The 26,690-nt window shown below is 44.0% G+C and overlaps 1 protein-coding gene across 1 annotated transcript; it reads left to right on the top strand.

The window, feature by feature from the left end:
- Nucleotides 1-18,083: 18,083 nt before the first annotated feature.
- OSR1 (odd-skipped related transcription factor 1) lies at nt 18,084-26,395 on the top strand. Its single transcript, XM_054064073.1, has 3 exons — nt 18,084-18,424; nt 23,725-24,417; nt 24,978-26,395. The coding sequence occupies exons 2-3, from the start codon at nt 23,771-23,773 to the stop codon at nt 25,111-25,113; spliced, it is 783 nt and encodes a 260-aa protein (XP_053920048.1). The 5' UTR covers nt 18,084-18,424; nt 23,725-23,770; the 3' UTR covers nt 25,114-26,395.
- Nucleotides 26,396-26,690: the final 295 nt, after the last annotated feature.

Raw genomic sequence — 26,690 nt, 5'->3', positions numbered from 1 at the left:
TCCTCCTGTTTTACAGTTTTTAAATGTTTTCCTCAGCTGCTGAGATAAGACAATAAAGGATGTATCATTAAAGCAAACGCATCGATTCATCATGGGTCCTGGATCTCAGACACTCGAGGATTTTGTTATGACTTAGCTTTTTGTGTTTCCTAAGCAGTATTTCTTCTACTTAATATTGGATATCAAGCACTGTACAACCTTAACCATAAGTAATTTGCCTTTCTGTGGAACCTTTAGCCACAGGAAAAAAAATGCCCAGTGACCCTATACATAAGAAATGACTAAGAAAACATTGCCTGGACTACTGAAAAAAATAGTAAAAGAACGTGAAAAAGAAAACTAAGAAGAAGTTGGCTTCTTCCATCCTGTCAGGGAGTTATAGACTCCCTCCATGCTACAGCACCAGTGTGAGACTTCTCAGAAGCTTTCTCCAAATGACAGGTGTGGGTTCAAAGACAAGAATGGGCTATTACTCTGCTGTGTTGCTAAAGGGAACTGGACAAAAAACAGAGGGAAAAGAAAAGATCTGATGGCTGGGCTATACCACAGGCACAGTAGGTAGACTGACCACTGGGTTTTCATCAGTTTCCAGCCTTTGCCTGCTACCCTGCTCCATCTACAGTTTAATTCAACCTTTGCCTTTGTGACTGAATATTCACCAGAAATTACATATGTGGCCCAGTCTGTGCCATTCTCGCAAGGAATGTGAGGACCCAATGGTGTTATGACCAGTAGGGCAGAGTTTAGGCCAGTCACTTAGTGTATAAGAGCCCCATATATCCTCCTCTTTCTGATTTATAACAGGAATCTAAATGAAAATATTTCACTCCAGGGAGCAGGCACCTTTGCTCTGCAGGTGAATGTGGGATGAGGCTCTCCCTCTAGCTTGCTTGACAAAAAGTACTGGTTGGGGTTGTATCCTGTATATTAAGATGGAAAATCTGGGCTCCAGATCCTCCCCCGAAAAATATTTATTAAAGAATGGCTGAGAGATGTCTATTTGTGCAGAAGACACATTTTATGTAGACATTGTATGTATGCAAGCATGGACACATCATACTGACAAAAAAACTGGATGTCTACAGAACTCATCCAAACAGGCACCTTGGAGGTACAGTTGGATTTAAGTGTCTAAAGTGGCAGTTACATGTCTGACCTTTCCTGGGTTATTCAACACTTTTTTTTTTTTTGTCCCAGTTTCTTCTCTTTGAATTTCTCTTCTTACTGGAAAATCTGTATATTACAAATAAGTGTATCCCCAGCAGCTGGCAGTATGTTAAAGAATATTCACCCTGTAGGATTTCAGGTCTTAATAAAGCCGCTGACCCAAGGAAAAGGAACCTATAAACTTTAGTGCTGGCAGGTGAAGAGCTTTTCACCAAACCTGTCTTCTTAGAGCATAGATTTTGGCTATGCTGTGTTTACACACTCCTCAGTCATGATAAAACGTATGTGTATGGGGCACCCTCTGTTCCAGATCCTGTCCGATCAAGCTACAAGAAAAACGGATCACAAAACATACACAAAAAAACCTCACAAACCTCTCTCTGTAGCACAAACACAGTCACATGGAGAGATACTCTCCTGCCTGATGGAAAGGATTCATCTTGTAAACACTTTTATGGTCAAAACTCAGCTATGGAATCTCTGCACAAACTCTCCCTTTAATTACCTTTGCTCCCATCACAAACAGCTGCCTCAACACATCCACAGTTTCTTTGTTACCTTAGCAGAAACCCTCTGCCAAAGATAGTTCATCTCTATTTCCCAAAAGCAGGTGAAATCAGTGTCTTGACTTCGGAGTACTTCTGTAGGTAGCCAAGACATATACTGTATTCTGAGTAAAGCCTAAACACTGTTGACTTATAAACATAGTGTCTAGAACCTGAAAGGAGAAATAATCTGAGAATACTTAAGCTCAATGCACAGCCACTTTCCAAGACGGAACTAGCAAACAACTTTTACTGTATTGCTTATAGCCAGGACACTGGTTCAGACTCACTCTGAAACCTGAAGAAGGGCAAAGTTTCTGCTCCCACCCTATGTGAGAGCACATAAAGTATTAGACTGCCAACAAAGTAAGCCAACATATGTTATTTTGTGCGTGCACACACACACACACGCGTGCACAAATGCAAACACCCAGGTTTATCTTTTTGCATCTAGATATGGTGCTTGATCATGAAACCACATATTAGGATCGTTCCCTGAGAACTGTGGAAATCCCTCCTTTTTGTCCTTTTTTCTAACACTTGTAAGAAATGTTATCCTTTGACCTTAAATGGGATTGAACACAGCCCCTAAGTGAATGGCATGGTACCAGGATGGTGACTCATATGCTGGGAGATATGCACACTCAATGTAGAGCTAGTGAAAGCAGCGTATCCCGAGGCTCGATTCCAAACCTCAACCATAGCTACAACCAGTCTATCCATTCAGGCTGCTTCCACCTGCCATGAACACAGCAAGAGACTCTTCCTCCTTCTTACACCTCGTTTCCTCTTCTGTGACATGGTGGTGGCAAAACTCATGTTCCCACTGTTTGGTGATGTGAGAAACACCCAATCCTACAGCACAGAATAAGAGATAGAGATTAATATCTCATATAAAGAAAGCATCTAACTCCATCCCTCCAAGAAAACTACCTGGTTAAAAGACAGCTCTATAATCAATGAAGAGACAGTACAGAAAGGAAATGAGACTCAGATGAGTGTTCTTCTTAGCTGTGATAACTGGTAAAGAGAAGGTTAGCCAGAGCCATTTGTCCTCCCAGCCCCAAAACACATCGCTTTCACAAATTAATTCTGCACATTCTGCCCAATTAGTTTTGTTTTCATGATAAATGAATGGTGGTTGTGATCCTTGCCAAAAAGAAAACCCCTCCAAGTGGTTAATCTTTAATAAAACTTAAAAGACTCAAGCGTGTTCATAGGTTATTTTGAAAAATATGGTAAACAGAAATCATTGAGTTGTAATGTCACCTTCACTTCATTAAATATGAAATCAACAGCTTTGGTGGGTTCAGGCCAAATCTAACCAGACACGATCGTGTATTGCAAAGGCTGCACCCTACCCATTGGTACTGCTTGGCAAGGCTTCCTGGAAGCATCAACAGAGAAACCGTAGGGGAGGATAGGGCTTTTTTACCACCTTGTACACCGAAGGCCTGAAGGCCACAAGCAATATGAGAAAGTGATTCTATGCCAAATATAGCAAGAGAGTATTTGTGTGCAGCACATGCTAAAGGAACAGGGTCTAAAATAGATCAGATGAATTGCACTTTGCAATTGCCTGCTTCTCACCACTGATTCCAAGGCAGCCTACGTCAGAGGCAAACTTCTACCCTTCAGATTACTAAAACTGAAGAAGATAGTGCTCTTCCCTGCTGGCTTTTTTTTTCACTTCTTCCTCATAAAATGGAATCATTTCAGTTATAATCACTTGTGATTACCAGTAACCACTCTCTTTGTAACTTGTGTTGGAAGAAAAAACCCAAAAAAAACGGACTTTAGAAATTTTTTTTTGCTAATTTTTCTGTGTCATCTGTTCAGCTGGTTTTTTTGATCACACTAAATCCAGTGCGCATATCAGAGTGGAAAAGCTCACTGTGTATCTGCAGAGTATATTGCACATGGACTTTAAACCCACTGCACTTCAATGATGACTGCCCTTACAATGGCACAGAGACTGAAGGAAAACTGTGTCAGAAGAGATTGCTTTGAAGTCAACCGTCAGCCTGACAGTCAAAATCATGCTGTGCAAATGATGCAAAAGTAATAACTGAGAAGAAAGTTTCAACTAAAGATTCTCATTTTTCACCGTGTTATTCTGTAAGAATGTTTTGGAGAGTGAAATTCTGTTTTTATGGAAATCTGGCGAATGTAGGGATGCTGTGAAATGTCTACAGTTTACATGTCCACTCTGAGAAACCTAATGCAATGTATTGAGTCTAAGTAGAACAATAAGATACGATCAGAAAGTTAACGAATGTGTGAAAATACAAAGCAGACTCCTTTGTGAACAGCTGGCAAGCGATCCATTGCCAGATTAGGAAGAGCTTCAATTCACAATCCATAAGTAAAATGTCATGAAGTTTGACATATAAGGGGTTCGTCTGATCTGAAAAGTTAAAATCAGTCTATTATTCACCAGGACCTCCTCTGCATTTAGCAATACAGCCCGGCAATTGTTGACTTAAACACTGGCTTTAAAAGTCTGAAGAATAGAAGTAGGAACACAAAAGTACAGATGCAGTCTTTATGCAAATAAAAAAAAGAAAAAAAACAAACCACACTAAAGCTTTGCCATAGAAAAAAAAGAAATATAATGAGACTACCTTTGACAATGACAAAAAAGGTGAAAAGGATACTAAAGTACTGTAAGACAGGAAGCCAGGACTGTATGGTCACTGGAATGCAATACTGTTAGTTCCTGTGAGAAGTAGATGGAAAATATCTAAACTCAACCACAGCTACAAACATCTGGATGCTCAGCTGCCCTGTTGGCTGAGAGGAAGCAGGTGCAATTGTCCTCATGGTTTGAATTAGCCTTATGCTGCTCAAGGTAGACATTACTGGAGGAGGCTAACGGCCCCCTGATGGAAACATGACCAGTCCCAACGCAGTGAACAGGACGGTCTGGATTTCAATGGAAGAAACGGAGATTGGGTACAGTCAGCCACAACAGGGATCTCATCTTTGAAGATCATAACCTTTTCTATACACTCTTTCCTCGGCAGATCCTCTCCCTTAAGCCAAGCAGAGAGATCAGAGAACATCAAGAAGATCTCTGTTAAAAGGAAAGAGGCTCGGTTGGCCCGTACACAGCAGGTCTTCAAGTACTGAGGAGGGCACTGACAGGATGTATCTGTTCAGAGAGCATATTTGTAACAACATCATTGTTCAGGTCAACTGAATTAGGAAAAATAGCTAAATTGGACAACTGTCTTGTTTGTGAATAGCACAGTCTTGCTCCAAAAGGAACTATATTTCAGATGGCATATGTTAATCAGGCCTCTTTGTATGGGTGAGTGTGATTATACGCATAAACAGTGCACACCCTGTCTTGGGTAACAAGTACCTTTGGCATTTAAATTGCTATAGAAGCCACCATTAAGACCTCCTCTGTATCATTTGCATATGCGTGAATTTGAAAAGAAACAGACGCAGAGAAGGTTCATCAAAAGGAAGCTGGACAGGAAGCACCTATCTTTATGAACAGGGTTTGTTTACCTTAGGACACTAAAGCAAAACGAGAGGAAGAGAAAGTTTCATTTAGCACAAGAACATGAGTACAATAACTTGTCCATGAGATGTAAGATCTGGTATGTTAGAGTCTGAAATGGCTTTCTAATAGGGATAAATAAACAAACAAACCCCCAAAATATTTCTCAGTAGCTTTACAATTAATGAGAAGACAATACAAAACCAGATGCTGAGAAAGTAGAAGGAAATGCTTTGACTCAGAAAAAACAAATTCAGTTTCCAGCCTTAGTTCATTCACATAATTACAGGTCTCAGTTGTACCTTTAAGTAATTTTCCTTCCCTAAGGATTATGCTAAGAATCATGATTCAAAAGGCAGCCTCTGCAACTTCCAAAGAATATCAAGAGATTTCTCTCTTGGATAACTATCCACAGGCGAGAAAAGCAATAATACCTGACTCCAGCTTTGCTCTTCTTGGGAGGCGGGGGTAATGACCACAGGGCAGTAACTAGCCAGAAGAAGCTGTGATATCTGAACAAAGAACAGCCATTAGCGAAGAGATAAGGCTCAATTTAGAGGCTCCACTCGTGGCTCTAAGACATATGGGATGTCCTCAGTTGTTTAAGTTAGGAATTGGTTTCCATCAAAGTCAGAAAAGGCAAAGAAAGTTATTTGGGATAGTCAGTAGCCTAATTTTGAATATACTCAGCTGAGATACAAAATGCCCTTACTCAGATCTTCCATCTTATTCTGCCAGAGTTTGTCTAAAGCTTTCTTGATCAACCACAAATGTTCTGTAATGTATGGCACTGTTTATTCTTGGATTTCTTTCACTAGCATTTGAATTTAGATGGAATGAAAAACGGATGTGTTACCTCCAGGTATGAGCTTAGAGTAGCTGCTGTTTCTGCTGTTTTGTAGCTCTGCTTCAGCATTTTCCTCTCCTTGTGCTCCATGACATATATGAGTATACTGGAAGTAAAAGCATGAAAGTTAGAAACTGAAGTTAAATTTTTTCCATACAACGAGTTAAGCTACGTGTGTAACTGCTGCGGAGCAACTGGTCAACATAGGATAACCTAGCTTGTGCCACTGTAACTGGTTTCTGTGTCTTATCTTCTCAGCCAAACCCTGATACACTCTAATTTAGGGCTCTGATGGACTTCTGATCAATTGTGGAAGGACGCTAAAATCCTAGCCCACTAGCACTGCCAGCAGTCCCTGTTCTCCAGGCACCACTGCTCTTAAGACAGATGGTTATACCCAGTCTGAAATGAGACTTCTGCTTTTCCTCAGTTCTTTTCCTTCATCTGTTTACACTCAAAGTCAGAAATTCGTGTCCCTGGTCCTGCTTCAAGTCTGCCCCAAAAGAGAGGCTAGAAGTTTAGCAGCTTATCCCTGCTTTATGCGAGCAAGGTTTTGTGATAACACATACCATATTGGAAGTAATTTTAGCAAACAGACAAATGTTTCCCAAATTGCTTAAAAATTACGTTGTGACTAAATCAGGACAGAATAGAACAGTAGCTGAGACAAGGCCAGGTCAAAGAAAATGCAGATCACTAGCAGTTATTTTTCCCTCTGTGAAACACAGTATCTAATATTTTTCTTTGTGTAATCCCTGGCAACTAAGTGAGAGCTTTTACTTACCTTTTACAGATGGATATACCAGAGCAGAGAGTTTATTAAGTGATTTGAATAAAGATATAGGTGAATTTGGTAGAAGAAGCTGACCTAATACCAGGCCTCTTCGTTCCTCAGTCTTTTTGCCTTTTTCATGGGCAGAGAAGCATGGGTTTAGTGCTCACATCCACGTCTTACACTGGTGAAATCCTCTTCTCAGTTGCTTCATTTGCACTTGCTTATTCTGCTAATGTTCTCTGATCACCCTTACTGCCACAAACCAAGCAGAATTTATTATTCTGGAGTTAATCTTTTTGTTATACTACTTTCTTACTATTTTCCAAATGACCTTACAAGAACCTCTTTTAATTCTTTTGGCTGTCCTAGCCAATACTTCCATTTTGGCTTTTGAGTATGGTGCTTATATTTTATGACATATACATTCCTTTTTTGATTCTTCCACTATCTGTGCTTCCTGCAAATTTTTTTGAGCACAGGTACCTTTACCAGTTTTGTGATGTTGGCTATTGAACTGAAATTCAATTTAATGTCAAATGAAAGTAATGGGGTTTAATAGTCACTTGTGTTTCTCTATCGCTCTCTATCATTTTGGAGAACTTATCCACGTTTTCATTTTATCTCCTTTGTTGGTTGTATTGACAGACGAGTTCCTATACTTTGTCACACACAGAGTTCTGCCCCCTTTCATGGGATGCTTGGTCACTGAGCCTGGATGAACCCAGCCCAGAGCCTGATGGTTGCAACTCTTTTGTTTTCCTGTGGCTTGTGCATTCAAAATCCTCACCAAGAAAATATAAACCCAACTCTAACTCTGAAGAATGTAACATACTGTGTTTAGGGTTGTTGTGTGATGGTTTGCCCAAAGTGGATTGGAACCTTTCATCTGCCTTAGGTGACTGTGATGCAGACACTAAGAAATAGAAATGTTAACATCAAATACATCATATACCTGACATTTAATTGACAAAAATTTCCTTGTTATCTCTACTAAACTGTCTACTGTTGCTTACCAAAATATCTACATGAAAAAGGTAAGTCATAAGATGGTGAGCTTTAGCAATGAGAGGTGTTCCCTTTCCTGTTAAAGGAATGAGAACTATTTCTAATTAGATGTTAAAATCTCCAGTTACTATTTAGTAACAGTAACTAAAAGTAGAGCAACAGCAAATAAACTACTTCGTAGCAACACAAAATATCACAAAGGAAACCACAAAGATTCCTAATACAATCATAAGGGAAAGAAAAAGGGTATATACATTTTAAAACAGCATTTAACAACACTCACCCTTGCAAAAACATTGAAGCCTTGAGAGACTTATTCATGTTGAAATATTTGACTAGTGTTATTTTCAAACACCGGTGCAAAACCGAGTCACATAGAGATTTTCAGATGAGAATTATTTTTTTTTTTTCCTTTAAGGCAGAAGGTCCCAAATTCAACGCACGAGCTGCAGAGACCATGAACTGTGGGCGATTTCAGCTGCTGTAAGCTGAGAAGTGATGACTTTAGCAAAAGAAAAGCTCAGCACCGGGAGGGGTTTGTCCAGCAGGTGGCGAGTTTTCTTCAGGATTGCACCGGCAATAAAAGATTTGTAGAGTCCCTTCTGCTCGACCCCGACAGTGCTGTTCCTACAGTTTTACCTACAAAAGCCTCTCTCAAAATAACCTTAAGGGTATGATCCCAATTCACAAATTTCTCTGCTAGGGTTTAAGCTCTGTCAGTATTTAACCTGCCCCTTGGGCTGAGGTACCATGGATATTATATTTGATATAGTGTTAAGGTATTATATGTAATATTTAGGATCACCTGATAGCACAAAGCTCCCCGCTGTTAGATGACCTTTATGTCTAACACTTCAGCGTAGCTGGTATGATACAGAATTTTTTTTTTCTGAGTTTATTCTTGACTTCGTCTGCTGTTGTGACTTTTAGCTGATCCCTCAGCTCTATTTCCGTGTAGTTTCAGTGGGAATTTACATCCTTTTTGAAAGCTAAAAAAAAAAAAAAAAGCCCAAATGCCATTTTTTCTATAGTGCTGGTATATATTTAGAAGTTGCTAAAAATAGGAAAGACACTGTGAGTGAATAAACAAACTATAATTTCTTATATATTATCTTATTATTATATTATAGAGGGGTGGTTGAGTCACCTTCCCTGAAGGTGTTTAAGGGACGGGAGGACGAGGTGCTGAGGGATGTGGTTTAGGGATTATTAGGAATGGTTGGACTCGATGGTCCAGTGGGTCCTTTCCAACCTAGTGAGTCTGTGATTCTGTCATCAATAAACCTCATTTTAGGGTCATTCTAATAATAAAATTCTTACTAGATCAGTATTTCTATATACTTTAGCCAGACACTAGTTTTGTATCAGTAACAATAATACTTTGTGTTAAAATAACACCTTTCCACTGAGTACAAGCCAAGAAATTGAATCTGCAGTGACACAGTACTGTCACTGAAGTCAGTAGTAAAAACTCATATAGATTTCTACGGAAGAAAATTGGAACCTCACAACTGCTTCAGAGTCACGCGGTCGTGTCAATAGTGCACATCGCTAGGGATCAACTGGCCTCCGGCCATGACCGTGGTATGGGAGAGAGGGGACACAGATGTGATTTAGAGGACTGGGGAGTGATGTCATTGAATTAAAAATGTCCTTGTCCCCTGTGGAGGGCTGGCCATCGCGTCGGCCAGCAGCGCTGCTCCGTTAGCTGCAGAGCTGCAGCCAACTGAACGGGAAGTGGTGCTGGGGTCACCAGCTATTGACTGCACACTCGTGTGCAGCGGGGAAGGTGACCCCAGCGCATGCCCCTTTAGTCTTGGAGTGCATTTTCCTGTCACTATACAGCAGCTGAAGTAGCATTAGTCCCAAATATTCACTCAAATACTGAATGTCCCAAACTTGTTTTTAAAGTTGACCCCTATTGACTACCGGGCCAGGCTGTGACCTCCCTTGAAGGCTTTCCAAGGCCCAGATGCAGTATATAAAATACCACCCACATTTCTGAGCTGTAGACTGTAAGTCAACCGATTTAATGTGGCAGAGCTGCCCCAGGAGCCTATCCAAGTCTGGAGAGTGGGGTTGCACAGGGTCTTCACAGCCTTCAGTGCCTCTTACTTTCTGCACTGACTGCAGTTGGTGTGTCAAAGGGGTTGAACCAAAACGTCTCGATGCTCATAGAGCTGGGAAGAGTCAGAGTGGCACAAACGCTGTTTGAATCTCCCCTCATGCTTCTATGTGTGGACTGAATGTGCCTTTGGGTTCCAGTGCGTCTAGACTGTCAGTGTCAGGAGATAAAAGTATTGGGAATTGAATGAACTTAGAATCTTGTTTGATTACTTGTCCTGTGTGAACAAAGCCAGAACAAGATTCTAAATAATTGGGATATAAAACCTGGAGTCCTGTTTGGATCGCTGTCTCCAGTCCTGCTAAGCCCAAAGGAGATGCTGAATTACTGCCGTGAAGTGTTGCTGTGATAAGTCCTAGGAAAAGCTTTTCCCACCACTTCTTGCACAAAGAAAGGGTTTAAATTTTTGGCCATAATAAGATTCTTATCATGTAGGTGTATGATCTATCAAACATTGCAGGTACATACTTCATTAACTACTGAAGATAAAGCCTAGTAAAAATGCAGAAATAGATACATACCCACCCCACTTACCCTCAGGCAATGAATTGAGATGCCTTAAATAGGGACCATTGACTCTGTGTGTACTGGCACAAGGTCAATCAAAAAAAGAAAGATTTCTCTGAAATGTGAATCAGATCTCAATGTGCGTTGGATTTATCTCTGCTTTATGAAGAATCTGGAAGTCAACACTCCTAAACAAGATGCAAAACAAACCTAGTGGTAACCTGATTCCAGTCCTGTGTATGACAGTCCATGGCAAGCAAATGTTGCCTTCATTTCCTAAATGTTATGAAGTCCTCCTTTAACCATTAACTCTTATAAATATAAGCCTTATCAAATACATGTTATTCCAAAAATTTCAAAAGATAAAGGTGGCTGACATTCCTTGAACCAATATATTTGTACTCCAAATTCTGTCATGCATACTGTGATCTATTTCTACATATACATGCAAAAATAATTCCCTTTTTGTCACAGTTTAGCCCTGACCCGGCAGATTTCAGCAGCTAAAACCAAGCAGTTGAGCTCCCAATTCCCTTCCTCCCCTCTGCCCCCAGGAAAAGGGAAATAAGAAGAAAAGGCTCACGTGTTGGAAAACTAAAACTACAGCTTTAATGAAATAATAATAATAATAAAAACAACAAATATATGAAATTGTGCCCCCACCGCTCGATGACTATACATCACCAAAAATGCTGCAGAGCAGACAAGAGGGAAAAAGTCTGAGGCTAGGAGACAGCTGGGCTCAGAAACTGGATTCAGGAATGCATAGATCTGGGATCAGGGGCAAACAGACAGACGAGATCTTCACTGGACGTCAGCCATCAAAAAAGAGCAAGGCCCTCGTGATGTCTCAGTTTTATGCTGTGACATATATGGGATGAAATACTCTGTTGGACAGTTTTGAGTCACCTGTCCTGTCCTTCCTTCCCTGCAGGTGTGACCTTTTTCACCTCTTTGACTGACAGCACTCCGCTAGCTCAGGGATGGCCTTGGTTACTACAGAAATAAGCATAAGCAATGTCCTTTTTTTGCATAACGGTGCCCTGTGTTATCATTTCCAGACAGAAACACAGTCTACAAAACACGCAGTTGACTTTTAGAAAATTGAGTTACTTAGATGAGACTTAGCAGAACTTAGAAAACTGATTGCACTTCATTTCAAACCACAACACTTTTCTATGTGTACAGAAATATATATGTGTATGTGCGTACCTCTAATTCCATACTTACCCTATTTTTACCACCTAGAAATAATTCTTTGATCTCTGTAAGATGTCATTCTTTGTGATCCTTTTTCATAGCCAAACCTGAGCCGGAGGAGCTGGAGGAAACCTCTACACAGTTTCCAGGCTAGTAGAAATGTATATTTTATAGTAGTAGAGACAGGACTTCTCTGTAAAACATGTGGCATAGGCGTAATCCACAGCAAAATGATGTGATGTCCAGGCTTTGCTGGCATTCCACTTGAGTGTCCCAATTCACACCGGGCTTTGCCTCGTAGGCCCATTCTGAGCTCATGTCACCAAAACCCTCGGTTCCTGTGGGGTCATTAAATCCTTACTCAATTTCCAGCAGATATGGGAATTGTAAGCGAGCGAATGCAACGTACACAAATCATTCCAGCCACCCTTGTATTAAATGAACTTTCTTAAGAAGCTGGGTTTGACCTGATAGAATATAATGGTTTCAAGGGAACCATATAGCCATTACAATCCATCATATAAATGAATACTTAGGGACACCTAAATCCAAAGATTATTTGACTATTATATATATACTTGCACATAGGGGGCTGGAGGGTAGACCCCTCAAATCTGCAGTGAAAACATCTGTACTTTTAGGAAATTATTCTTAAATACAAGCACATACATAAACTTTCTCAGGTTTCCAAAATGATCGGTATATTTTCAATCAAAGTGTCCCCCAGCATCAAATTACATTTTGGATGTCTTGCTAGCAGATTATCAGTTCAGAAAAGCAAAGGGTTTTACAATGATAAAAGGTATTTTATACGAGCAGTTCTGATTGCAGACTCTGGCTTCTCTATAACCTGATGGGTTTTCACATGTTATTAATTATTGTGTACTGTACTCCTCTAAAATCTATGGCAGATACTGCAAAACTGAGGAAAAGCAAGCAATATAAAATGCAAAAAAAAATAAAAATAAATTTCACCAAACCCTGCTTTCGCTTCCTTTTTTGTTGCTCTCTTGTAATGTAAAAACAGATAAATGGTTTCCTCTTTCAAATACAACAAAAAGAAATCACTCCTGAGAGGAGCCCTGGGATGCCAAGTTTGAGCCTGGACTGAATTTTTACGACCACTGTAAAAAAACTCCTGAAAATAGGAAATTATCATGGAAATGCTGACTCCGACTGCAGCAGCGTGAGCAGCACCACCACGGCATTATTAGCAATCTAAAGGGGCTGGAAGTTAAAGTGGAATCATTTACACAACCGACTTCACACTACTTTATAAACAAGGGAGGGGAGGGAGTGGGATAGAGGGGAAGGGAGATCTTGCGCTTAATTAGTTGCTTGCAAAACCCATTGTGAAGACGGCAAATTCCCTATCGCTCTATTCCATGCTCTGCTTTTTCTTTCCCAGCTGCTGACAGAGGTCTGTCTCTGCCGGGTGAGCAGATCCCCGGTGGGGAAGGAGCTCGGGGCCGTGCCCTGACTCCCCGGCGCTGCTTACGCGCAGGCGGATCTCTCCTCCTTCTGCAGTAGCTTCGTTCCGAAGAGCAGCGAGAGATGAAGGCTCTGGGTCACATCTTAGCACCGCGCTAAAAAAAAAAACCAAAATAAAAATTCAAACGTTTTCCCTCCCCCTCGCGAACAAAATGGAGATGCTCCAAAGTCTGGTTTTTATTTTCAGGGAGTCTTAGAAGTAGAAAGGTTTTTAAAAAAAAATAATAAAATAATGAAAACAGGGCAAAAGTTGGCAGAAGGCTGTTCTACCCACCTCTGCGCTGATTTGGGTTTGTGGGGCCGAGGGGGCGGGATTTGCTATCAGAACAGCTTTTACTCGCGCCGCGGGAGCAGTTTCCACCCGCGTTGTTTGCCGCTATTCTTCCGTCTCTTGTCGTTAGCAGCTATTAAAATAATAAGGCTACGGGAGGAGCTGAGGAGCGAACTGGGCTCCGGGAGAGAAGGGGGGACCAGCTTCGGAAAAAGGGGTGCGAGAGCCCCCGAGCTGCGGCTGCATCCCAGCCCCGCATCCCCGGCTCAGCCCCGACGGGACCGGCTCCTTCCCTGGCCCTGCTGGCTCTCCCGTTCCCATCCCAGCACGGGCTGTGCCGGGGGAGCCATCGGAACCCGCAGACTTTTATCCATCACCGCAAAAGGCCAAGAAGAAGGGGGAAGAAAACAGGAGAAACGAAGGAAAGAAGGGAAGAGAAGAAAAAAAATTATATAAATATATATAAGAATATAAAAATACAAAAATACAAAACCACAAAAATACAAAAATGAAAAAATGCAAAAATACAAAAATGCGAAAATACAAAAATATATAAAGATATCGGTATGTTAATATATTAATATGGAAGTATATAAACATGTCTAAATATATAAATGTATAAATACAGACGCATATAAATAAATATTTATATATTAGATATATAATGTGTTTAAAAATACAGATATATATTATACATATAATATAGAAAATATAGATCTATACAGCCCCCAGGTGCCACAGATAACCAAGGAGCGTCTCTGGGGGGAACGGCGGCTTCTTGCCGGGGAAGGATGAGGGCAAAGGAGGGTCGGTGCAGTGCACTTGTGCCTACTCTTCGCTGCGTCTCTGCCGCCGGGGCTGTCTCCATCGCTCCCAGCGAAGCTCCGGGCGTGGAAAGCTTTGGGAAGCGCAGCCGGCTGCTCTGCCCTGCTCCCCGCTCCCTTCCCTCGGGAGGTTTGGGAACTGCAGGGCTGCCGAGAGGAGGCAGCTTGGACCGGCCATCTCCCACCCACTGCAGCGCTGCTGGGGGCGAGATGTTTGCTTGGAATCCGGGAGGAGAAGAAGGATCCTTTGGAACCGCCGAGCAAACAAACATCCCCACCCTGTCCCGCAGCCCCCCCCGAGCCCGCGGCTCACGCTTCGCAAGTGGCACGGTGGTTTTGCCTTCCATAAAACATTTTTTTTTTCCCAAGAGGCGAGAGCCGTTCCCCGGTGCGGAGAAAGTCCCACGGAAGCAAAAGGGAGTTTCATCCCGCACACGGCTCTGGGATGGGGCCGGGAATCGTTATGCTGCAAAGGTTAAGTGGGTCCCGAAGGTGAAGCCCCAGCTGAGGGAGGGGAGAAGAGCATCAGCCAGGCTGTGCAGCCCTCTCACAGCAGACGTGTAGGTACATCCAGGGATTCCCGGCATCCACAGGAGCTCAAATCGGAGGAGGAGCGATCCCCGGTACCTGCGCTGCGCAGGATTAGCGCTTTGAACCCAGAACTCGTTGGAAGCGAGCTGACAAGCTCAGCGGGAAGGGAAAATGCCCTCAGAGGCGCTCCCCGTACCCCCAGTTCTGCTCTGCAGGTGGGACACGAAGCCGGGGGCGGCGTGGGGATGCCCCGGTGTGGTGGTGCTTGGAGCTGTCGGGGATGCTGCCCCCCCGAAAAAAGGGATACGTGGGGAAGAATGAGTGTTCTGGGGACAGATGCAGGTGGGAAATAGGGATGGGGACTCTGGTCTCCCCAAGTCACCCCACAGATACTTCTTGAAACGAATTAGTTTTCGCTGTCATGTCTAAATCCTACAGACGTAGCTGGCTTTGGGAGCAGATGCCTTCTTTTTTTTTTACGAGTCTCTTGAAGTTGTAACATTCCTAATCGACAGCAGATCTTCGCTGTGGAAAGGCGCAGCGTATTCCCTGCGTGTCAGTGCTAATAGTGGCTTTGTATCCCCTTCCCGGTATTCGGTTCCCCACCGTTACCAGTTGACATAATGCAAATTAGCAAGGGACATCATAAAAATCCATCCGAGAATAAAGGTTTTGGAACAGCACACTCTTCATAACTTAAACACCAGATATTTAAACCAAATGCACTTAACAAGGCAGTTAACCTGAAACTTCAGTTCGATCTCCAGTGGGTTGACGAGTCCAAATATTCTTATTTTTGAACAAATACGTAAATATCAGATTATACGTTACTCAGGCAGCTTTCAGCTACAACTTCTAGTGTACTCTGGAGTGGGGAAATGTCCCAAAGACCCGCTTTGATTATAAACTATTTTCGCATGGGAATCATTTTCTGCGTCTCCCTCCACCCCAGGCACTGGGAATCTTTTACTGCCCTTCATGTCGATATTAAAGCATTTATTTCGGAACGATGGTTTCTGTAACTGGAAGTACGATTTTTTTTTTGTTTGCTTCCTTCATGTCAGCACGTGCAGATATCATTGCTGTTGTTTTATTTGCCATCTCAACTAATTCGCTAATTCTGTAAAGAGAATTGCTATTTTTGTTTTATTAATGCAAGCACCCACCCCCAGCTATTTCAAGATTATTCCTCTGGGAAAAGAGAAATCTCCAATTAGAAGAGCGTATCTCTGGTCCATTTCTTGGTTTAGGGATACTTGGGGATCCCACATTCGTGTTCAGACAACACCACCTGAAAACTATTTTTGAAAATGCAAACTTATTGGAAGGCATCAGCTTACAGCATCGGGCACAGGACCACACTTTCGACATTGCGGCCCCCCAGAACAGGAATAAAAGTGCTAGTGTTTGGAATTATTATTATTTTTTTTTTTCGGAGGGTGGGGGGAAGTAATAAGAAAGAAAGAGGGGGGGGGAAAGAAAATAACAAGACGAAATGAGAGAGAACTGAAGAAGCCGGGATGAGGGAACGTCTTTGCTTCGCCTTTGCCTCGTAAAAATGCCACTCGTTTACAAACGGAGGGAACGAAAACCTCTTCGCCTGCCCAGAGCGGGGAGCAGTATCGGACCCCAGACTCTCCCCCGCAATAGGGATGTTTTGGGAATGAAAAAGCAGTCCTAGGGCTTGCTTCGCCACGCTGCTGCCGTGTTCATGAACGGTTATTCTGCAGAATGATAACGCAGTGTTTTCTTGTTGCTGTTTTCTTGGGGGCTTTTATTATTTGTTTGTTTGTTTTTCCTTCGAAGATGGACAAAAATCGGTGTAACAACGGCAGTGACACGAACAATAAAAGAACACATGCGTGTCCCTGAGCGCGGTACCGTGTTATCCTGGCGGATCTGTCTTCGCTAACGTATTATATTACCCTGGTTCCTCGGGACAATGTAATGCACCCAAGCAATTTTTCCTCCTTCACGGATCTAAAGGAGTGTGAATGGATGGATGAACAGAAAAACAAATAAGCAAGGAGATTATGGCCTCGGGATTAATTATAAAGCACGTTTAACCTTTTTTTGTTGTTGTTGTTTTCTGAGGGTTATTTTGACTGCTTCGCCCGAGTAGTTTGACTCCCCTGGACCTAAGCAGGGCTGTGCTGCTCCCGATCCGCGGGGTTCCGGGGGCTTCGGAAAGTCCAGGGGTGCGAGGAGAGGCCGTCCCGGGCCGTGGGAGAAGGGATAGGAGGAAGGCACCGGGCTCAGGGGCGCTGGGGCGGAAAGTGGGGGCCGGCAGGGATGCTGTGGGGCGGGGGGAGGAAACGGCTCTAACCCGAGGGTGGACCTCGCACAGGTAAGCGGCTCCTGGGACCCTCTCGGAGGATCTTCTCAGAGAGGGAGAGCAATTTACGATCCCCAAATCCATCCAGAGGGAGCAGATCCCTCCCTCCATCTTCCCCCCGCTTTTTTCTTTCTTTTCTTTTTCTTCCTTCCTTCCTTCCTTCCTTCCTTCCTTCCTTCCTTCCTTCGCTTTCTCTCTTTCTCTCTTTTCTTTCTCTCTTGCACCCTTTACCTCTTCCTTTCTCCCTTTTCCCCTTTCCCTCTTTTTCTCCCTTCCTCTTTCTTTCTTTCTTTCTTTCTTTCTTTCTTTCTTTCTTTCTTTCTTTCTTTCTCTCTTTCTTTCTTTCTCTCTTTCTTTCTCTCTCTCTTCCTTTCTCTCTCTCTTTCTCTCTCTCTCTCTTTCTCTCTCTCTCTCTTTCTCTCTCTCTCTCTTTCTTTCTCTCTCTCTTTCTTTCTTTCTCTCTCTCTTTCTCTTTCTTTCTCTTTTCTTTCTTCCCTTCTCCTCGTCCCTCCCTGGGCAGGTCCCGGTGAGTCCTGTCCCGCGGCTCGGGACAATGCGGAGCGATGCGGATCGGATGCGGATGGATGCGGAGCGGTTCGAAGCGGTGCGGAGCAGCACAGGCAGCGCTCTCCTCCACCGCAGATCAGCGGGGAGCTGCAGGGCCCCCTCTGTCCCCGTTCCCTCCCGGGGGACACTGCGGAGATGCCCCGGGGAGGCTGCGGGAGCCGGGGAGGGAGAGATCACACGTTTGCGGGCTGCGAGCCCCGGGCTACTGCGCCTCCAGGAGAAGCGGGTTGAAAAGTTGGTCCTTCCCAGCCAGAAACTTTCTCCCTGCGTGCGCATGCCCGGAGTCTGGTGGGAGGTTGAGGGGGGAGCCGGGAGGGAGGGAGGGGGGGGGGAGGTTAAAATAAGGAGGAGGCTGGAGGGAAGGGATCGGTTCAGTCTGAGCTCGGCTGCTCCCGGGCGCGTTTGCGCTCCGGCACACGCAGGCGGCTCCGGGAGCAGGAGGAGGGAAAGCACCTCTGTCTCCATCAGCCGGAGCACCTGGACACCTGGCTCCGCTGCTCGCTCGGATCTGCCTGTACCCGCTGGAGGAGCAGCGGGGTGGGGTGGGGTGGGGTGAGCGCTGTGCCCCCCAGGGTCAGCAGAAGCACTCACCCACACCGACAGATTTTTTTTTTTTTTTCTTCTTCCCTATTTTTTTTTTTTCCTAGTATTTTATTTTATCAGCTCCAATTTAGCCCAGGATCTTTTAACTGCTGCCAGCGGTGGAGCACAGATCGGGATTAGGTAAATAAAAAGAACAACTCATTTTGTTTGGTTTTGTTTTGCCAGACCTCGCGGGTTGGGGGTTTCGATGCAAACACCTCCTTTTCCCTCTTTCCTTTCTTTCTTTATCCCCATCCCCATCTACCGTCTCCTGGATGGTGCAGAAGTGGGGAGATGATGGTTCGCGTCAGGAGGACCGTTCTCCTTGGGGTGGGCGGAGGGCCGGGGGAAGCCTTCACTCGGGGCTCGGATATTTTGATGCTATTTAAAGATTTGTCTTCCCCTTTCAAAGTTGTTTATCCCCCCTTGTGGAGGAGCTGTGTTTTTAACCCGAGCTAAAAGTGACACATAGAAACTGCAAAACAGAAGCCTGAATGTCCTCTATGGACTTGAATGTTCAGCTTCTCTCCTTTTCTTTTTCTTTCTTTCTTTCTTTCTTTCTTTCTTTCTTTCTTTCCTTCCTTCCTTCCTTCCTTCCTACTCCGTTTTTAGTGGTATAGGCTTCGAGAAACCTTCTCTGTTTCCTCTCAAGGCCGTAACAGTTATCGATCTGGTGTTTGTATTTGTCTGAATGGATCGAAACAGGTTCAGCATAGGGAAAGACTGAGCTTCTCTCGAGGCTGAGCCTATAAAGTGTCAGTGCAAAGCCAAGGATTAGAGTATAGTTGTTATAGTTGGCTTTTGGGAGGGAAACTGTAAAAATCGAGCGTTTTGGAGATTACCGCAGCGCCGCGGGGATCGTCCGATAAAACGGGAGCAGAGCAGGAAGGCGAGAGCCTTATCCCGGACAGGTGCACAGGAGGTCCGGTTTAGTTAGTCCGAAGCCAGCTGAGAAAAAGGGCCATCCCCGAACCCAGCGCTGAGCATGGGGCCCTGCTGGAGCACCGGGATGCGAGACCGGGATGCGGGCGGCCGGGGCCGCTGGGTTGGGGGAGCCCGGGGATGCTCCTGGGTAGTACCCCACGGGGGTGACGCCGCAAAGGTGTCCCCCCCTCCACCAGTGTCTGTGCCTGCCGTGGCCGTGGGAAGCAAGGAATATAGAGGGAGGAAATCCTCGCTGCCGCCGGGAGAGAGGAAGGACGATTTATTCGTGCGCAGGGGAGGTACTGGGAGTTTCTCTAGAGAGGAAGAATCTCGCGCTGGGGGCCTTTCTACACCCGAGGGGATTAAAAAAAAAACCAAAACCCACTCGCACAAAACTCCCAAACCAACCTAAAAACTTTGGTAGAGCCTCGCCCTCCAGGTCGCCCCACCGGCAACCACCGCCCGTGGCCCCCTTAGCCACTGTCCCACCAGCATCCCCTCCCCGGGGGAGTTTCTGCTGGTGGTGCTTTGGAGAAAGGCTGCCCGTGCACTGTAGCCATCGCTGGACCCCAATTCTTCTTATTATTTTTATTATAATAATTAGTATTGCGAGACTAAATTCCGCCGCGTTCGCAGTGATGGTCTGGGGAAACACGTCGACACCGATTTCGTGATAAAATATGAATGATGATTTTTATAAGGAATGAGATGTCCACGGCACATGTTGACCGAGTCTTTCCAGTCCTCAATAATGTTAGCGATTAACTCTTTCACGCTCAATTAGCCCCGAATAAACCTGCTGTAATAGATTCTGCACACTTCATTAATACTTTGAATAAATCTACTCTGAACAATGCGCTTTATTCCTCAAGAGCAGCGAGCTCGAACAGAGGGGAGCGAAAGGGCAGTTTTATTCCTTTTCCAGTTGGTTTCCCCAACACGCAAATCGTAAGCTCTATTTCCTCGCTTAAACTTAATAGGGAGGGGAAAATCTCGTCCCCTCAAAGGGAACAAAATAAGCAGCCGAGCTGGTGGCAAAACGCTGCACACGGATGCGACGCAGCCGAAAGGACGGAGAGAGCGGGCTTGAAGGGATTCAAGGCGAAACAGGGGGACTTTCCTTGACAGATGAACCTGATTGCTGTAGTTCGAGGCTATCGCAAGAATGCAGCATTTTATGCCCTCTACTCTATCATGTTTGTAAAAATAAGCAATGCTCAGAGGGTAATTTACCTCCTCCATTCTCCCATGTGGAACTAATTAACAAACCTCATTATTTATGAGTCAGGTATTTAATGTAACAAATATCCCTTTCAAAGGACACATCAGAAATTGATAATTCGAGGTAGAAAGGAAAAATATTGACTAGCCACAAGATTACTTAAAATTCCATTTAATACTCCCCTTGCTGTGCCACCAGCCTGCTGGGTTTTTCTTTTCCTTTTTATTTTGTTTTTGGTGTGTAGGGAAGGTAGAATTTAATCTGAAAGGTTAAGATTACAATAGTCTTAAAACAATGGCAACTGGACAATAGCATTACCGTATCTTCAAACAGGACAAAGGGTAAGAAAGCTGGAGACAGATGTAGTCTTTCAAGTTTATGATCCTATTTTGCAGGGTAAATTTATCTTGGCATGAGTAGGTTTTGTTTCAGTCAGAACACAAGTGGTTTGTTCTTAATTACTCACCGAGCTAGTTTGTGTTAAAGAAGAAAACCCCGTACAGTTTTATTGCGATGGGGGAATTCAAGCAGAGAACTTGCGGGGTCGTCTTCTTTAAAAAAAAATATAAATAAGAAAGAAACCCCCGATAATGATCTGTTTACATGAAACAGAATTAAAGGTGGAGGTGACACCGAAATCAAAGAAACGTGGGTCTCTCTGCGGGCAGGAGGGAGAGCGGAGAGTTACTGCGCTGTGAAACACGCTCGCTTTGATGTCCCGAGGAGAGGGGACTTCTTTATGAAATACTCTGCTCTTCATTTATATTTTTGACTATCCTGGTCGCACAGAGCAAAAGTGTAGCTTACATTTCTGGAAGAGTGCCAAGAAACTTGTAGTAACTTGAACACTCTGCTCCTACCTCCCTTTTCCTTCTCCTTCTTCTCCTTCATCACTTTTGTTTTTTTCTTTTCTCCTTGTTTTCTTTTTTATTTCTTTTTTTCTTTTCCTTTTTTTTTTTTTTTTTTAAATGGCAAACCTGCTCGTACAACAAAACATGGGTGCAGTGGATACTGTAATGACCCTCCTGTATTTCTCCTTAGTTTCTTTTCCCTAGGAAATCGAAAGAGAATTTTTTAAAATGTGACCGAGCAAGAATTTACCCAAACTGACACAGTAGATTTTTGCTCGTATATTCCATATTAAAAGTTTTCAAAGGATATGAAGAAATAAAGAGGGACAAGCCCAGAAATTAACTGAGTTAACAATAACATATTTCACACTTGAGAAATCTAGGGCTACCTAGACGGGAAAATAGACGTGGAGCCGTTGTGACAGGCAGAGACAGACATTTCGGGTACCTGAGCAAGTGTATTTTCCACATACTTCGTTCTTGGGGTTATCCGTTGAGGCATTTGTGAGTGCAGTGAAGTGGACATGCCCAGCGTGCGGGCGGTACTAACAAAATAAAAAGCATTTTCCCAGATGAAGAACAAAACACTCTGGCTTCTTCGTCAGCCTTGAATAGTTAAAAAAATAATAAAACAAAAGAAAAGGAAAGAAAAAAGAAAAGAGGAAAAAAAAAAAAAAGAGGAGTGGGAGGAGAATGTAATGTGTGCATTTTCCAATCAGCCACTATCTAAAATGTAACCAATTAAAAAGGACAAAATGTCACAGTCTCTTATTCTGTGTCATCGCGATGGAATTCCTCTAAGGTTTGAGTCTCTCTTCTCTCTCCTGATTTATGGAAAGTGGTGTGAAAGGGGGACCTGGCGCATAGAGCGGCGCAGAACAAGCTTCTGTCTCTCACACCCTCCCAGCCGCAGCTCCTCGGTCCAGGCAACAGCCTACATATAAATCAGATTTGTTTCCCTGGTCTTTAGACCTCTTCCGCCACAAGTTTCCACCTCCCCACCCCTCCAGCCCAGAGGGACAATTACTGCTCTGCAGCGCTTTGCTGCCTCCTTTAATCCAAAGGAGTTTTACTCTTCACGTGGGGGTGGACTGACCTTCCAGGCTGAGTTCTCCGAGGAGGATCCTGTCAAGAACCCCGTGGGGATTTTGTGGGGATCCTATGCTGACTCAGCAGGAATTCTGTAGGTGATCTTAGGAGGATCCTGTGTGGATTCTGTGGGAACCACACAGGGAATCTGTGGGATCTTATGGGTGAGATCACCTGGGGGAAAGCAAGTGCAAGCACTGGGCTACGGAATAAGGAAGAGGCTCCATGCACTGCAGGATGGAACGCCTCCAAAAGCTGTGGGTGCTCTCTCGCACCCATAAATTGGAAGCTGTATCCCCAACACCAACCCTCAGGAGGCATCTCCTGCTGAATGGTTGACAGCCGCCAGGGCTGTGCTGAAGGCTGAATTTGCAGGCAGGGCCAGACGTGCCTCGATACCGCTGCCTGGTAGCATTTTCCCTTCTGCCTAGTGGGGTGGAATGGGTAGGGATCTGCCCAGGAGGAAAGGTGGATGTCTTGGTGGGACCCTGAAACACACAGCAAAGCGGTGACACCCAGTGCAGAGAAAGGCTACGGCTCTCCAGCCCTGCAGATGGTGGGCTGGGTGCCCCCACGGGAAGGTCCCTTCAGCCCGAGCCTTTTTTGCCTTTGGAAGGGTTCTAATTAAGTGATTGCCTAGACTGGGATGTGGGATGGAAATCAGATGCTTCCCCCTGGGGAGAGCAAATGGCACTTCAGGTTGTCACTTAAATTCAACATTTTCCCATTTCTTTTTGCAGTACGTAAGAGAGAGGGATGCTGGCTTGTTTTTTTTTCAAAACAAACAAACAAAAATTCCAGAATTTTCTCTTTTTTGAATGGAGGAGGATGTGAAGTTCTGGGCAACCAATGACTTCTGTCACCTCAGAGGCAGAGGTTCGGCTGAGGCCAGACTACAGGGAGGCGAGTGGTCCAGGGCCAGCTCCTCCCCACGTCATCTCCACGGTCAGGGCGAAAGGCATTTTTTGTGGGCAGTATCCTGCCATTTTCTAAAGGCTGAGGGCACACAGGAAAGGATTTTATATTACATGGGTGAAACACAAGCTTTGCAGGCCGAAGTGGCACCTCTTCACTGTTGCTGTGCAGAGGATCATCAGAGGTCTACCTGGCACAGGGATGCTCTTGGTCGGTGAATGGTTGGAGATGGTGGATGTGTTGCAATGTCTGTCTGCAAGGGATGGGTAGAGGGAGAGTCCGCAGACCTGTGGGGGTACATTTGCAGCCAAAAGCTGGTTAGACCTCTCCAAGTCCAACGTAGCCTCTGTTAATGAAGGGTGAAGTGAGAGATTCCTTCTGCTTTTATCTTCATATAAATCCATGTCTCCCTCTTCCCCCGCTCCATCTTTATTTTCTAGATCTTTTCCTCCCCTGTTCCCAAGATCCTCCTCCCGAGCGGCCACCATGGGAAGTAAGACCCTGCCGGCCCCAGTGCCTATCCATCCTTCTCTCCAGCTCACCAACTATTCCTTCCTGCAAGCGTTCAACGGGCTGCCCGCCGTGCCCTCTGACCACCTCTCCAACCTTTATGGCTTCAGCGCCCTGCACGCCGTACACCTGCACCAGTGGACTTTGGGGTACCCAGCCATGCATCTGCCCCGCTCCTCCTTCTCTAAAGTTCCCAGCGTGTCAAGCCTGGTCGATGCACGGTTCCAGCTGCCGACTTTCCCGCTCTTCCCACATGTCATCCAGCCCAAGCAAGAGGCCACAACTGTGACCCTCAAAGCCAAACCCCGCTTCGACTTTGCCAACTTAGCAGTGGCAGCCACACAAGAGGACCACTCTAAACTGGGACAGGCGGACAGCCAGGGCTCCCCACCAGGGCTGGGGTCTTTGCTTGAGGTGACTAAACTATCTCCAGAGAAGAAACCTACACGAGGAAGGTTACCGTCCAAAACCAAGAAGGAGTTCGTGTGTAAATTCTGTGGCAGGCACTTCACCAAGTCCTACAACCTTTTGATCCATGAAAGAACCCACACTGATGAACGGCCCTACACATGTGACATTTGCCACAAGGCCTTCAGAAGACAGGATCACCTGAGGGATCACAGGTAATGATTCTTCTCCTATCCTTTTTTCCTTGTGTCTCTTTTTACTCCTGGTTACCCATGTAGAGTCATGAAACTCCTTGTAAGAAAAGTCATGAACCCGGCCAGCTGACGGCATTCCCTCTAGGTTTTCTTCAGCCTACTGCTGGTGGAAGAGCCCAGATAACTCGCTTTGGAAGACAGCCTTGTTGTAGTCACCCATCCTGCAAAAAACAACTTGCATAGCCTCCTTCTTAGCTTCCATAGACACTTCCACCCTCCGTTTGCACCGTCTGGTGTCCTCTGCCTTTGTTTTCATTCAGAATTGTCATGAAGACACGCAACAAGGTGACCCCAAAGTTAGCGAGAAGGTCTCTCTTCCTAGGAAAGGCACCCTTGTAAGCCTCTGTCATGCTCCTCTCTTCTTGCAGGCACAAATACAGATGATTGCCGGAGTGCCTCACTCCAGCACTCCTCATTCTCAGCAGTAGGTGCAAAAAGCTGTAGCGTATTCTCTATCAAGTAGATCACCGCTGAATTCAGGCTGGTTATTTTTGACATCTCGATTGTTTCTCTCTCTCTAGATATATCCATTCTAAAGAAAAGCCTTTTAAGTGTCAAGAATGCGGGAAAGGATTTTGCCAGTCCAGAACGCTAGCTGTCCACAAGACACTGCACACGCAAGTAAAGGAATTGAAACCTGCCAAACTTAAGTGCTGAATCTCCAGTTTCTATGAACTTTTCCTCTCCTTCAGACTTTACACCAAAACCAGAAACAAAACTTTCAGGATGGAAGCACTGAACTTTGTGTTTTGTTTTTGTTCGTACTTTAAAAAGAGCAAAATCTGCCCACCCCTCCGCCCCACAGAAGCAACTAACTTCCCGAGTCGTGGGTGAAAAGATTATTTTGCCTTTAAAATATACGTGAAGGATGCAGAGATTGCTAACTGGCTTGTGTAGCTTTGATAAACTTTATGCCAAAAGGTGGTGCTCACGTGTTGGACAGGAATCTCTTAAAAACCAAACAAAACCCCACAAGACCCCCTTCACCCCCAGATCCCAACAAACCCCCCCAGAACCATAGCTTCCAAAAGTATTGCTTAAAAAATAAAAAAAATCCAACCTCTTATTTTATACTTTTTTTTTTTTGACTGTATAAAGCTTCTTATTTTTACACTTCAGGAAATACAGACAATTCTGGAAGACAATTAAGAACCGAAATGGTGGTTTCTCATCACAGCACCGTTAGGACAAGGAGAAGGGCAACTTGCAAATCTCACTTGCTAGGTTTTTGTTTTGTTTTGTTTTGTTTTTCCTAAAAGGAGAAGAAAATCAATGTTTGGAAATGACCTAAATCTCTCAAGTGAGGAGTTCTAGCATGGGCTAGAAAACATACCCAGATCCAAGACCTGTGTGTCCCTGGTGTTCAAGACAAATCAGTGTTCATGGGGCACAGAGACCTTTTTTTTTTTGCCTTCTGTGCTGTGAGGAGATTTGTAACTCGTGGACTTATTTAGAAAACCCCAGAGGAAGGAAAGATGGTGATACGTCAAACTGACGGTGTGCACAACGTGGTTTTAGTGGTACTTTAAAGTCTTCATGTGTCTTGATGAGAGAGAACAAATCTCAACCTGAGAGCGTATTTTTTTAAATGCTGGCTTTCTGAACAGTGTATTCAAACTAAGAGACATTCCAATAAGTTTTGTTTATTAAAAAGAAAAAAAAATGTTGTATGGCTGTTTGGCACTTTATGCTGACTATTGGTAATTGACATTTATCACTGGATTGTGTGTGTTTTTTAAGTATTAAAATAAATCGTTATTTTACAGGCAAGTCTGCATGGGCTACATATGTGTTCATTTGGTTTCTGGTCTCTTCCCTGGCAATTCCTCTCTGTTAATATTCAGAACTTTTTTGATATTTTTTAAATTTTATTTTATTTTGACATTATCTGGATATTTCCTCCTTGCTGGTTTCTACCAGCCTTGGAAAGTGTGGATCTTTCCTTCATGCATAAGCTTTTTTCCCCTCCTAATTTTCTTTTTTTCCCCTTTCCTTTCTTCTTTTTTCTTTTTCTCTTTTTTCTTTTTCTCTTTTTTCTTTTTCTGTTCTTTTTTCTTTTCTTTTTCTCTTTTTTCTTTTTCTTTTTCTTTTTCTTTTTCTTTTTCTTTTTCTTTTTCTTTTTCTTTTTCTTTTTCTTTTTCTTTTTCTTTTTCTTTTTCTTTTCTTCCTTTTCCCCCTCTCCTTTTATTTTTCTCCTTTCCTTTTATTTTATTTTACTTTTAAGGCTGACGAAA

Source organism: Cuculus canorus, chromosome 3 (assembly GCF_017976375.1).
Source record: "Cuculus canorus isolate bCucCan1 chromosome 3, bCucCan1.pri, whole genome shotgun sequence".
In the NCBI taxonomy this organism is placed as follows: Eukaryota; Metazoa; Chordata; class Aves; order Cuculiformes; family Cuculidae; genus Cuculus; species Cuculus canorus.
The sequence above is the reverse complement of the archived record's forward strand: the minus strand, read 5'-3'. Positions and strand labels throughout refer to the sequence as shown.